Source organism: Osmia bicornis, chromosome 5 (assembly GCF_907164935.1).
Source record: "Osmia bicornis bicornis chromosome 5, iOsmBic2.1, whole genome shotgun sequence".
Classification (NCBI taxonomy): Eukaryota; Metazoa; Arthropoda; class Insecta; order Hymenoptera; family Megachilidae; genus Osmia; species Osmia bicornis.
The window spans coordinates 11,596,694-11,611,155 of NC_060220.1; the positions used below are offsets into that span (position 1 = coordinate 11,596,694).

Below are 14,462 nucleotides of genomic sequence, written 5' to 3' on the forward strand. Positions count from 1 at the left end.
GCTAATTACAAAAGAACTAATTTGTCACAAACGTTAAAAATAGACTTACAATCAATCACAAACGATTTACAAACGAAATACGCTAAAAAAAATTTTAAATAATCATATTTTATTATTCCTTCCGGCTAGCTTCATGTAGGTCAGAAATCGGCCCGAAATGTGCAAGTAATTCCGAGCACTGCGTTAGGGAGTCGTTGTACAGTAATGCTTCGAAATAAGCAAGTGGCTCGGGACCGAGCAGTTGCTTATTTCGAAGCAGGTATGCTATTCGGCTTGACTTTGTTCTCGAAACGGGACGATAGAGAACGCGAGAAACGAGCGAGAGATCCGAGGTAGCAGCAAATCATAAAGTGATCGGCCGAGCAGCGATGTTATTTTTTGGACAAAGATAGAATATAGCATGCCCTCTCATTCTCGCACTATGCTTTATTTCGAACCAAATATACCAGACTGAGAAAGCATTATACAGGGTGATTCTCTCGCAACGCAACACAAAAGCCGTGCCGCACAATGGAACCCCTGCTGTTCCGTTTCTTGTCTTCGTCTCAGCTATAAACACACACAAAGCAGTTTTGGGTCCGGCGATATGGCCCCTGGGTCTTTTTACCCGCAAACACAGCAGGGTTCCATTGTGCGGGGCGGTTATTGTGTTGCGCGCCGAGAGAATCACACTGTATATATTCCATCCTTCTTCTACTAACCGATGTCACTTCTCAGTCGAGCGTGAAATTTATTACCCTAAACATAGGCTTCGCGCTTTCATGGACCTCTCACTCATTTCTCGTACCTCTCACTTTGCGGGCGACTTCAAACAAAGAAGAGGGGATAGCGAGTTGCTTATTTCGAAGCAGAGACCACTTGCTTATTTCGAAGCACTACTGTACCCCCTAAATATTAAAACGGGTCAAAATAAAAAAATACGTATATCTTATTTTTCGGTCCTTTAAAACATATCCAGAAATCAAAACATTCGGAGGCGGACACCTGAAAAACCTTCCTTGTCAGTGGTCGGAGTCAAAAGTTACAGAGGTTTCAATTTTTCTACAAAAAGTCTATGGGTCGCACATTTTAGCTGCGCGCGCATTCCCTCAACGATGTGGGCACTAAACCCTGGAGAAGTAAAAAAGAACAGCGAGTGGAAAAGAAGAAGCAATCAAGGTTTGATCTTTGTCGATTGTCAAGATCGCGGCTTCTATTTCTTATTCATTCGCACAGATCACATTTACTTATGTATTCAATAGGCGAACGAAAATCACTTATTAAATAACCAAATACGCTTCAAATAGTATCATGTCTGGTCTTATTTTGATCAGTAAAACCTGACAATTTCATTGGTAAAGGTTTCATCTAACAAAAATAAAAAAGTTTTATTGTTGAATTAGTATTGTTTCACCGATATGCTGTTTTCGGTTGCTTTGATTCTTTGATACGGGCTCTAGATACGCGTCGGACGAGCGGCCTATATGTACCTAGTTTATTAATAAATCTTTTATAAACTTAAATTTCGAGTGCCTTAATTTCTAACTTATTATTAAATTGATTATTTATCACATACAACACGTCTATGTCGGATAAAATTACTTAACATCCTGCTAATAAAAATATACAATTATATTATAATTGTCAGTTTTTACATTTGATAACGTTTTGATACACTTTTTATAAAAAATATTGAAAATTCTGTTAATTATATACATATCCATTTATTACTAAATAAAATAAATAAATAAGAGGTATAAAAATCAAATTTTGTATGAAAACAAAAAAAAATGTCTTTTTATGCTTATAAAATAATTAAATATACATTTTAATTTTCATTAATATATCTAATTAGGTTCAAAAATTCATTAAAATATCCTTATTTCATAAAATAAAATTGGAACAATATAATTATGAGAAAATCAAAATGAATCAACATTAATTATTTTACAAGTTACAGATCTTTGCAAAATAAATTATAATTTTATTCCTGTATCTAAATTCAGTACTTGTTTCATAATTTCGTATGTGGTGAAACTGACTGATACCATAGGAATTGCTCTTAAATAATTAATACTCATTCCACGATACAAACCTTTTGCAATGCCATTTTCTTTATATATCATTTTCATAGTTTGTAACATACTAGTACTAAAAAAAAGTGATAATTATCCATTTAATTGAGTTATTCTTAATACATGTTCTTTATTCATATTGTAAATTTGAAGATATATATATATATATATATATACCTATATTTGTGCGTAGCATGATTCATCATAGCTAACTGCATACGTCTTCTAGTAACATCCAATGGGTAAGAGAAACTTTGAGCAATAGCACCTGCAACACCTCCGCATAATAATCTAGCAGATGTAGTTAAAACTAAACCACCTGTAACCATGTTCATAGTTTTATTAATCTTAAACAATGCTTAACATGTTGAGCATATAATTATTATTGCATTTCACAAAAGAAAAATTTTTTAAAAATTTTTAAATAATTAAAATTGCCAATAATAATAAAAATATAATCTAAAATTAAACGTTTAAACCGCTTTAATAAAAATATATTCATTTTGTAAAATAAATTTTTAACGTTATTATTAAAACTTGGAGTTTATCATACCAGTATTTCTATCACACTTGTCACAAAAATAATCTGGTGCATATTTCATACATAAATATTTAAGTTGTTCGAATGAATAAAAGGAAAATCCTGCATATGGAATCATGCCAAAAATAGTTGGCCAAAATCCCCTGTACAGCGCTCGGATACCACCTTCCTAAAAATATAATAATATTAATACTAATAATAATTCTTTAAATTTACTTTTTAAAATAATATTTAACATGTACTGTTTTAAAAGTAAAACGAAAGCTTAAAATATCATTAATGTACTTACAATTTATCTATCATTTCTAAGCTTTCGCACAACATTTAAAATTCAATAGAACTGTAAACTTTGTATGTACATTATACATTCATTGGCATAACTGGGCATAACTAAGAAGAGGTTAAAGTTCTCCTCATCGTTCTAAAATTTTAAACTTCCAAACTTCTAAAATTATAAGATTTTAAAATTCCAACATTCCGGAATTCCAGAATTCAAAAATTTTAAGATTCTAAAATTCTAAACCTCTAAAATCCTCTAATAAAATCTTATCCTAATAGAAATAAATATTTTGGCCAAACTGCAATATGTAATGCAACTTGAAAATACACAATGATAATCTTATTACATGAAATTATGAATAAAAAAATTAAACAATATTAGAATTAAGTTTGTTGTGCTCGGCAACTAGCATAAGGATCATCGTACGACCATCACCCGGCTAAGGAATGTCCGAATCAGCAGCAGATACCCATAGCGAAACTCTGCAAGCTAGCAGAACACGCGCCGGGCAGTACGACCTTTTTTGGTTATCCCCACGCAACGCGATAGATTATAAAAAGAGCGAACAATTGTAAAAGAGGCAGATTGTAAGACGCTGGTTTTGGAAATAAACTGTTGACTGTTACTCGGACACTGGTGAATTCTAATTCTTCAACCGCTCCGGAACCCGAAATTCCAAAAATCATCTGAAGGCACAACAAGTTAGAATTAAATAATGTTAAACATATGATATTGTTAGTAAAGCTAAGGGACCTGGGCTACCCTAAAAAATAAATTCTAGTTACGCCAATGAATATACTTAATATACAGAAAAAATTGTATTACTTTTCACAGTAGCGCAATTATGGGGGGTCAGAAGAGTCAGCTGTTTTCATATTATGAAATTATAAACTTTTTAAAAAATAAATACTGAAATATTTCCGAAAATAAACAAAAATGAAGAAAATTAGACTAAATATTGTCATAATGCTAATAAAGTATGAAAAATATGTTTTTAATTCTCCAGTCGGATAATTATGGTTGTGCCACTGACCTTTCATATAATAATACATACTTAATCATAAAATTTTCCACAAAATACAAGTTATTTCTTCTTATAAATTATATCTTTTACTTATAAATTACCTTTTTAAAAATTGTGACACCCGCATGTATAATTCCTCCATAAATATGTTCTCCGGTGACTTGGAAAGCGAGCCTAGCTCTAATGACATCTAACGGATATGTTAATGTAACTGCAGTGACACCAGCAGCAGCTCCAGCCAAAAAGTTATCTATGTGCGTGTGCTTCCCAAATATACCTCCTAGATACTAATAAGAATGAAAGATAATTTAATGAACTTGCAATTTTACATGTAATTTAATATCTTTATAATACAAAAGTATTTTTTTCTCCCCTTTGATTACAAATTATGTACTTTTTCTAACAAACTATTACACATATTCTTATACTCGCTTAATTTGAATTTAAGACTGAATCTATATGATTAAGGCTCACCTTTAAATTATGAGCATACTAATAATGGTTACTTCTCTCTGTGGAATCACTTTACCCAGAACAAATTTCATATTATTTTTTAACTATTTTAACATAATAATTGAATATCAATTAATAATTACCTTTTTGTACAGCTCAAATGTAGTAAATTGTGTTGCAGCATATGGAAAGATTCTTATCATTTGAGCAAAATTTCCTTTATACAAAGCAAAAAATTTTTCACGCTGGATTATTTCTTTTAGTCCAGAAATAACACCTATACCAAAATAATGTCATAGTCTTTAAATGTTTTTGTTATGATAGCATTACTCATTTATTCTTACCTAAATGCTTATAGTGTCTATTATGTGCTTGTAATAATATTTTTATTCTGTCTAATGGGGCCACTGTTGTTTTTGAACACATTCCAGCTATACCTATTAAACAGTTATTTTATAATTTCGTAATAAATTACTATTACTGTATATTTGTAACATTAATAAAAATGTTCACACCCTAATAGTTTAAATATAATTAAAAAATATACCACTTATTTTTAACTAAATAGTAAATAAATGAAAATTATTCTAATGAATATAAAAAAAAAACTTACCACCAGCGAATAAACTTTTTATTAAAAATACATAATCCTCGGATCTGACTTGATATGACATTGTTAAATTGTTGCCGCATACATATAGACGACAGAAATGAAATTTAAGAAGGAAACCGAAGTATTCGTTACAAATAATTATTGTGTTGACATTGTTTCATCTCGTAGCCGACGATAACGAGATCACTGTTTTTTACTTACTTTTCTTATTCATGTTAGAAATACCAGATGTTTAGGTTATGTTTTTATGCTTTAAATATGGACTTTAACACCATGTTACGAAACGCCTGCATTGATAAATAAAATGTAATAACGTAAAATATACGTAGATGTTGGTTCATATTCAATGTCTGTGTTATTTGCATATGAATCAGTAATTATCTTTCAGTGATTAATAAATTACACATGGATAGTTTTTGTATTCTTAAAAAAAAGAGCAGTACCTAAATATTATACTTTAGTAAATATGCATTTATTGAATTTCAATATTTAAAACGATGTATAATTATGATCGCGCTTGATTTTTTATTTCCAAAGTTCTACAACGGTATTATATATGTAGTTTATTTTCACTTTTCGTTTCTCGTTTGTCGCAATCTACTTTTTAACTTTCTTCTTTGTTTGTTTATAATCTTAGTACTAAAGAAAAATTTTAACCCGTTTGATTTTATACACTATTTTCACACTAACTTATTTATTTATTAATTAATATCGTACAAATAATTCAACTTGTGTAAAATTCCTTTAGATATTCTGCTTTCGGTTTAAGAATCGCTTTATCTTTAAGACTAATCACCCAACCAGGTTCAAGGCCATAAAACAATTGTCTAGGATCTTTACGCTGCATAAGCATTTCATAATCTGGATTGTCTTCAATTTTTGGTAACTCATAACCATATTTCTGAGCTAAAACTAATCGTTCTTTAGAAATCTCTTCAGGATCTGCTAAATATCCTCGTGTTGCTGCACTCATATAATATTCTAAGCAGTCTGTTGGTGGAAACAGTCTGCGAGGTATTGGTTCTCCTAAATAGTTGAAAATGCTTCAATTATAACGTTACAAGATACCATTTGGTTATAATACAATCAAACAATTTACCAGTAGTGAAAAATCTGTCTACATCGCTTAATGCGAATAAGCACCTAGTGTCATAATATGCAGTGGTAATAGTGCCACCATTTTTTTCTATCGCTGCAATTACATGTTCACTGGCCCACTGAACTTCTATATTCACTTTTGTTTTAAAATTATCAGCTCCCTTAAAAACAATTTTAAAGGGGCTATGAATTATTTTTTACATAAAAGATAGTATTTGTCTTTGGAGTGGGTGCATACAGTTTTATAGATTCATATAGTTATTAATGTTATACATTTTAGATAAACATTTTGACCTAAAAATGACTTTTTTCATTGGTTTACGGGTGTTTCTGATGTGTATGATTTATGCATCTAATCATGTGAGACTTTCAACTGCTTTTTTGTTTCCAAACTTTATAATAAGATACTGTATTGCAAACATTTGATAAAAGATTATTACAGCATTCAATATAAATATGAGTTATGTTTTATATAATATTAACTGCTTTTACTGAAATTTAAAAATTTATAATGCACTTTAAACTTTAGTTAATCTTTTAGACCAATGCACCCTATATTTATTAAATACACTATATATCTATTCTAGGGTTAAGGTATTCATGTAACGTAAAATTATATACCTCATCCGTAAGATGAACACCTGCATGTTTCCATTCCATTTTAAAATCATACAATCCTGTGTTGATTATTGATACAAAATCAATAGGTTTAGATGAATCTAATCTGTTTGTGTCTATATATAGTTGCAGTTGTTGTAAAGAAAGTGGAGGATATTCTCTTCTTAAACTGTAGTTATATTTTTTTAATATCAATCATATCAATGAAAAAGATTTAAACTAATTCAAAATCATATAAAATACTTACTGATGCCCTTTGTAATATGGTTCACGACTAAATCTAAGGTAAAATGGAGTGTTTCCAGTTTCGTATCCAAGACGCATAAAATTTTGTCTTTGACCTGAACCTTTATTACCACATCCATGTTTGTTTCCACCATGTTGTCCTCTACCTCGCTTTGACTATTAGGAACATATTCCATTATAAATTATATACCACAAAATCATTAAAAATAATAAATTATGTTATACTAGCTATTTGTTAAAGTTTAACAAAAAGAATACATAACAAAATGTAAACAATATATTTTATTTGCAATTTCTTTAAAATTCTTTGTTGTAAATAAATATTTTAATTACATACAGATATAAAATATTATTAACGTAATACTTACAGGTTTCTTTGAACCAGGATTATCTCGGATATTACCTAAACACACTCTTGGCAATGTGCGTAACATTGACAGTGCTAAATCTTTGCCTTGTTTACCAGACATTATTTAATAGATTATTTTATTCAAAGTTTTACTTTTCACTAAATTTAAACTACATATATTTTGAAGAAGTAAAACCATACATACTGTTGCGTGTCCGTTCACGGTGTATAGGGATTTCTGGGGAATTAGGCGCAGGTAAGGTGATTCGTGGAGCGCGAAGGCGCTCCGCTCGCAAGGCGCGAAAATAAAACAAATAAACTATGTTCACTGTTGATTATAGTTTAATCTTAAGAATTTTATCAAACTGTTTCAATCAAGTATGATATTGATTTTCGGCGTGAGAACAACTTTGCAGAGTCAAGCGACAAAATCATTCTGAACGTTCAACGCTTGGCGGAGGAGATCTTCGCGCGTCGTCGGTCGATTCCCCTTCCTTGATAGATCCTGGATCCTCCCTCAGGATCATCCCTCGTCCAATGGTGGAGGAGTCCACCCCGTCTCGCGTGGGCCCCTTCTCCTGGCTGTGGTCCACCCTCAGGCGCGTGGAAGTGGAGGCGCTCCGCCAAGACGCTAGAACGTTGCAGCGCACATGTGCTACGAGAAAGCGTGGGACCCAGAGAAAATAGGAAAAGACAAGACCTTGTACTTGCCAAAGGCAACTCTTGAGGAAATTTACGACCCTCTTAGAGTGCATGAAAAGACAGGATATCGAAAAGACTTCGTTACTTTTAAGGACCGTTCGTGACTTGGTCGAAAACAACGAATTAGCTATGGTCTATCATAAATTTGTCTTTTAGGAATTTACTAAGTGAAACTATTCCATTCTCTGGATTTCCGGCCTTCTCTCAGCTCGATCACCCATGTCGAGGGGTTTACAACTTTAGGCTTTGTTTATTTTATAATACGAGCGTACACGCAGATGGTTTAAACTCCGCTCTTAATTTATAGCCATCGATACAAAAGATCCTCGAAGAACATTCGAGACATATCGATACAATAGTCTATTCGATAAATATTCCCATGTCAATGTCGCCATACCATTCTAGACATATTCACGTGATAAACGTTTCACGTTACAATACATTTATACTGTTATGTTGCGAACCTCGCTTGTATGTATGTGTGTGATATCGTGTGAATTTAGCCACAAGCTTGTAATCACTAGCACTGAATGAAATGTAATATGGCGACGATGCCATAAGAGTATGACTGCAGCATGTCTGCATAATGTTATATCAATGCTCATAAATTAGGAGCCAAAATTCAAAGGAATGTACAGACAAAAGATAAGATACTGTAAAACTCTCAACACGGGTGATCGTGCTGGGAGAGAGTTGGAAATCCGGAGAAATAAGACTATCACACTTGAAATTTCTAAAGAGCTAATTTATTGCGGGCTGTATCTAATTCGTTAATCGTAACAAAAATCATGTTGGTTCTTGAAACTGTCGAAGTCTCTTCGACATCCTGTTTATTTACAGAGGGTCGTAAATTCTCTTAAGGGTTGCCTTGGCTCGTTAGCGCGAGACCTTTTGTTGTCTTACGTTTTCTCTGGATCCCACGCTTTCTCTTAGCACGTGTGCACAGAATCGTTCTCGAGTCTTGGCGGAGCACCACCATCTTCCGCTCGCCCAAGGGTGGACCGAAGCCAGGGAGAGGGACCGCCTCCGGACAGGGATGGGCCCCACCACCATTGGACCAGGGATGATCCTGAGGGAGGATTCAGGATCCAGCGAGGAGGGGATGGCAGCCAACATCGATCGAGGATCTTCACCGCCAAGCTCAGAACGATTCAAAGCTTCAACCCGTTTGCATACATTCTTCATAAAAAGATAAAGTCTGAATAATAAAGGAATAAAAACTATTATTTTACCTTTAAAAATAAAGTGTACTTTATTAAAACTCGCGCCGCGAGCAGAGTGCTTTAGCACTCCACGGGCACCTTACCCACGTAACATTTATACAAAAATCCCTAGACACCTGAAATCCACGCGCAACAGTTACGTGTCGACAACTTTTGCATTGCGAAACAACGCCACACAGCGGAGAAAAATGTAAATGTAAATAATTTGAAACGCCATAAAACCATTGTAAGTGTGGCCGTTGCGTATCTTCGTTAAATCAATGATTGTATATTAAGAGGCAAATTCAAATTCTAAATTGTCAGGGACAACTAATTATACTGCTTCACGGGTAATAGTAGCGCGTTGACTTACCGGCAAAAATGGGCCTAAACATGGGTTTACGCGCTTCCGTTATTCGTCCTTGTATGAGAACATTTGGGGCTGGGTAAGGGCTTATTCGAAAGAGGAAGGTCCAATGCACACCGCTTAACTCATGTTTCAGTGGGATTATGTTGATGTTTAGTAATATAAGCGTCCAAAGTAGAGGTAAAAAATCGACAAAATACATTCGCGGAATCGAAGCATTTTTAGGCCACTAAAAGAGTGCTGTGATTGAAATCATGAGTTGAGCGGTCTAGCCACAACCCTTACCTGTAAATTAAGATCTATTTTGTCTTTATTTGTTGCGAAATAAGGACGAATAACGGATGCCCGTAAAAGCATTCTCACAGACCAGTTCCGTCATTTTGTGGATAATACAGAGCAAATCATGTGACAAATTCAGTTCAGCTAGTAGTTATAAGGTAGCATTTAACTAAGAAGGCTGCCGATTTGGAATCGTAGCCAAAATCAGGCGTTAGCTTGGTTACGTCACTCGACCGAAGGCAAGCGAAAGCAAGCGAAAAAGGCAACAACGGCCGAACGCTGAGTGAGACGCACTACAGTCATGCTGTCTTTCTCTCATTCTGAATGTTGAGATTGTCCCTTTTCGATAGGTTTTGACTGACGCCCGCCTGGATTTTTCACAGCGCCCCATAACAAACCTTGCTCAAAGAGGAGGTATAACAAGAGAAGAATATACCTCCTCTTTGCAATAATTCTGCAAACGTTTACGTAAGTTGTATATGAGATATTTATTTATTTAAATTATTTGCATTCATTCAGAATATTGACTCCTTCGTATTTTTTATTAGTTTCGAAAAACAATGTTACTATAGGTATCTCGAAATACAAGCGTCACGCAATTGGGACGAGTTATATCTTAAATTTGGTAAAAGATAGGAAAAAGCTATTGATGTAAAAGTTGAATGGTAAGATATATAAAAAGTATGAGATATCTCACGAAATATTAGTTTTTTAAACATTGTACTGTTCGATATAGGCGCGTCAGCGAAATAGTGAGAGGGAATAGTAGCGAGGGGAGAGAAGGTGAGAAGGAGAGAAGGAGCCGAGGCCCCCCATTTATTCGTTCTAATAGTACTTTTTTATGCAGAATGTTCCAAGGAGTTGATACGAATAAAGAAAAAAATGCAGTTTTATTTAAATAAAAAGTGCATTTGCATTTTTTTAGTGCATCGTTGCATTCACGAAGAAAATACAGTCATAGAAAAATAAACATTATCATACCATTGAACTTTTACATGAACAGCTTTTTCCTATCTCTTACCAAATTCAAGATATAACCCATCCCAATTGCGTGACGCGCCCTGTATGCTTTTATGAATTAAAAAATTAAAGACGCTAATAACTTTTTCTAAAAAAATTCCAAGATTGCACGTTCCTTCGGTTCTTCAGAGTAGGCATATATTTTTCAGCAGCGAAGCGTGCTACGGTGCGGTATATAAGGTCAGTCAGAATTTATCGGAGCGGGACAATTCTCTCATTTAGGTTCAAAGAAGGATAGCATGATCACCGTACATCTCACTCTAAACACGCGTCAATGTTTCGCTTTCGTTCTTCAGGCGTATCGTGGCGATGCCTCTAGCGAGATGAGCGTTTGAATGTGTTTGTAAACATACTTGAGGCGCTCATGCCTTCCTAGATTGTGTTGCGCGCACGATAGCTGAGAATTAAACCTTTGAAGTTCGGAACAAAACACGCAAGTGGCTCCACCAGGCTCAACGAAAAAACTGTTGTAATACCGACGTCCCGAATCGGAGAAATCACGTGCCGTGTCTACCCCCTTAAGAAGAATTCTGAATCCCTGAAGAATGAAAGCGAAACATTGGCGCGTGTTTAGAGTGAGATGTACGGTAATCATACTATCCTTCTTTCAACCCAAATGATAGAATTGTCCCGCTCCGATAAATTCTGAATGACCAAACGCGTGGATTTTACATAGCGCACCGTAGTACTCCTTGCTGCTGAAAAATATATGCCTACTCTGAAGAACCGAAGGAACGTGCAACCTGAGAATTATTTTTAGAAAAAGTTATTAACTTTTTTAAATAAATGTTTTTTAATTAATAAAAGTATACAGGATACGTCATGCAATTGGGACGGGTTATATCTTGAGTTTGGTAAGAGATAGGAAAAAGCTGTTTATGTAAAAGTTCAATGGTATGATAATGTCTATTTTTTTGTGATTTCATTTTCTTCGTGAATGCAACGATGCACTCAAAAAATGTAAATTAACTTTTTATTTAAATGGAATTGCATTTTTTTTATACTTGTGTCAACTCCTTGAAACATTCTGCATAAAAAAGTACTATGGTACTATTGGAACTAATAAATGGAGGGACCTCCCGTCTATACAGTAAAAGTTGAATATGTGCAACAAAGATTGGGACTCAGACGTTGCATATATCAGCCGAGGTGTCGAATCTCGGATTACATGCGACGACCAACCAAGTGTGAACGTAGAAAGGGACAGACGGTGGAGGAGAGAGAGAGAGAGGTCCAATGATCAAAGGAAAGAACCGAAACGTATCGGTGTGACTAATACTAATTCAATTCTAAAACTATTTATTTTTGATTTTTTTTACTGAAACTTTTACTAGCTCATTGGTGAATATTTTCTGATTATAAAATAATTTTTAACAAAAAAAAATCCGACTTCGAAATGCACTAAAAAGTATAAAATAATTTCTATTTCATTTATATCTGTATTCCACAGCTATTAATACAATCTACTTAATCGTTAAATAGGTTTCTAAAAATATTTCAAAGTTTTCGGAGGCGGCGCAAAATTAAAAATACCCGAACAAACGGTGCTGCCAATAACGATTTGATTGTGGTATGGCAAACTTGGTAATTAATAAGTCGTAAGAGAAAAATTATAGGTCCGGCTGAAAACATTTGCAATTGTAACGACTGTATCAGAAATTGGCAGCACTCCTGATGTACATGCAGTATACTGTAGTTCACGAGAGACCATACTTAAGGGGGTAGACACAGTACGTGACGTCACCGATTCGGGACGTCGGTATTACAGTAGTTTTTTCGTAAGGCCTGGTGGAGCCACTTGCGTGTTTTGTTACGAACTTGAAAGGTTTAATTCTCAGCTAGCGTGCGCGCAACACGATCTAGGAAGGCAACAGCGCCTCAAGTATTTTTACAAACACATTCAAACGCTCATCTCGCCAGAGACATCGCCACGAAACGCCTGAAGAACGAAAGCGAAACATTGGCGCGCGTTTAGAGTGAGATGTACGGTGATCATGCTATCCTTCTTTCAACCCAAATGATAGAATTGTCCCGCTCCGATAAATTGTGACTGACCAAACGCGTGGGTTGTACAGAGCACACCGTAGCACTCCTCGCTGCTGAAAAATATATGCCTGCTCCGAAGGAACGGGCAATCTGAGAATTATTTTTAGAAGAAGTTATTAACTTTTTTAAATAAATGTTTTTTAATTAATAAAAGTATACAGGATACGTCATGCAATTGGGACGGGTTATATCTTGAATTTGGCAAGAGATAGGAAAAAGCTGTTTATGTAAAAGTTCAATGGTATGATAATATATATTTTTCTGTGATTTCATTTTCTTCGTGAATGCAACGATGCACTCAAAAAATGAAAATCCATTTTTTATGTAAGTAGATTGCATTTTTTTTTTACTTGTGTCAACTCCTTGAAACATTCTGCATAAAAAAGTACTATGGTACTATTAGAACTAATAAATGGAGGGACCTCGCGTCTATACAGTAAAAGTTGAATATGTGCAACAATTCATATATTCAGCAGAGGTGTCGAATCTCGGATTACATATATGCGATGGCCAGCCATGCGTGAACGTAGAAAGGGACAGACAGTGGAGGAGAGAGCGAGAGGTCCAATGATCAAAGGAAAGAGCCGAAACATATCGGTGTGACTAATACTAAATCAATTATGAAACTTTTTTATTTTTGACTATTTTTGATCGAAATTTTTACTAGCGCATTGGTGAAATTTCTCTAATTAAAATGATACCAAACACGATATAGTTTGAATAAGGCGAGGTTTGCTATGGGGCGCTGTGAAAAATCCAGGCGGACGGCAGTCAAATCATAGAGAAAAGGGACAATCTCAACATGCAGAATGAGAGAAGGACAGCATGACTGTAGTGCGTCTCACTCAGCGTTCGTGCGTTGTTGCCTTTTTCGGTTGCCTTCGCAGCACAGTTCGAGGGACGTAATCAAGCTGACGCTTGATTCTGGCTACGATTCCAGATCGGCAGCCTTTCTACTTAGACGCCACCTTATAACTACTAGCTGAACTAAATTTGTCACGTAACTTGCTCTGTAGTATCCAGATAATGGCGGAACTCGTCTTTGGGAATGCTTTTACGGGAATCGGTTATTCGTCCTTATATGAGAAGGTCTTGAGCTGAATAAGGGCTTATTCGAAAGAGGAAGGTTCAATGCAGGGCGGTCAACTCACCGTTTGAGGCACAAATCTCTTTTAGTGGCCTAAAAATGCTTCGATTCCGCAACTGCATTTTGTCGATTTTTTCTTCTACTTTGGACACTGATATTATTAAATATGGACACAATCTCGTTAAACCATGAGTTGACCGCCCTGCATTGGACCTTCCTCTTTCGAATGAGCCCTCACCCAGCCCTATGTGGTCTCATATAAGGACAAATAACCGATTCCCGTAAACCCATTAATAGGCCCATTTTTGCCGGTAATGTCACCTCGCTGCATTACCCGTGTCTACCCCCTTAACTCGCGTAGCTCACTAGATCTAAAGTGATTTTTAATAACGTGTGTTATTTCCTTCTCCAATTTGCTTCTTATTATACTTTGCGATCATATAAATGGTGGGCAGAAATATATGACGTACGATAACTGAAAAC

At 34.9% G+C, this 14,462-nt stretch overlaps 2 protein-coding genes across 2 annotated transcripts; both read right to left on the reverse strand.

Annotated features, from left to right (window-relative positions):
- Positions 1–1,896: 1,896 nt before the first annotated feature.
- Positions 1,897–5,321, reverse strand: LOC114882013 (graves disease carrier protein homolog). Its single transcript, XM_029198897.2, has 7 exons — positions 4,966–5,321; positions 4,697–4,789; positions 4,496–4,629; positions 4,001–4,186; positions 2,608–2,764; positions 2,232–2,373; positions 1,897–2,130 (listed from the first exon to the last, which is right to left on the reverse strand). The coding sequence occupies exons 1-7, from the start codon at positions 5,024–5,026 to the stop codon at positions 1,956–1,958; spliced, it is 948 nt and encodes a 315-aa protein (XP_029054730.1). The 5' UTR covers positions 5,027–5,321; the 3' UTR covers positions 1,897–1,955.
- A 94-nt stretch (positions 5,322–5,415) lies between these two features.
- LOC114882014 (39S ribosomal protein L15, mitochondrial) lies at positions 5,416–7,518 on the reverse strand. The gene is made up of 5 exons (XM_029198898.2): positions 7,296–7,518; positions 6,929–7,083; positions 6,685–6,850; positions 6,065–6,224; positions 5,416–5,991 (listed from the first exon to the last, which is right to left on the reverse strand). Exons 1-5 carry the CDS (start codon positions 7,395–7,397, stop codon positions 5,690–5,692), a joined length of 885 nt encoding a protein of 294 aa, XP_029054731.2. The 5' UTR covers positions 7,398–7,518; the 3' UTR covers positions 5,416–5,689.
- Positions 7,519–14,462: the final 6,944 nt, after the last annotated feature.

What these genes read in the sequence shown, in the direction of transcription:
- LOC114882013 (XM_029198897.2), bottom strand. Translation starts at nt 5,026, where the DNA reads ATGTCATATCAAGTCAGATCCGAGGATTATGTATTTTTAATAAAAAGT. An exon ending in AAAAAGTTTATTCGCTGGTG is followed by an intron (nt 4,790 to 4,965) that starts GTAAGTTTTTTT and finishes ACTGTTTAATAG; the next exon opens with GTATAGCTGGAATGTGTTCA. An exon ending in CATGCTACGCACAAATATAG is followed by an intron (nt 2,131 to 2,231) that starts GTATATATATAT and finishes ACTTTTTTTTAG; the next exon opens with TACTAGTATGTTACAAACTA.
- LOC114882014 (XM_029198898.2), bottom strand. Translation starts at nt 7,397, where the DNA reads ATGTCTGGTAAACAAGGCAAAGATTTAGCACTGTCAATGTTACGCACA. An exon ending in ATCCTGGTTCAAAGAAACCT is followed by an intron (nt 7,084 to 7,295) that starts GTAAGTATTACG and finishes TGTTCCTAATAG; the next exon opens with TCAAAGCGAGGTAGAGGACA. An exon ending in GTGTTCATCTTACGGATGAG is followed by an intron (nt 6,225 to 6,684) that starts GTATATAATTTT and finishes ATTGTTTTTAAG; the next exon opens with GGAGCTGATAATTTTAAAAC.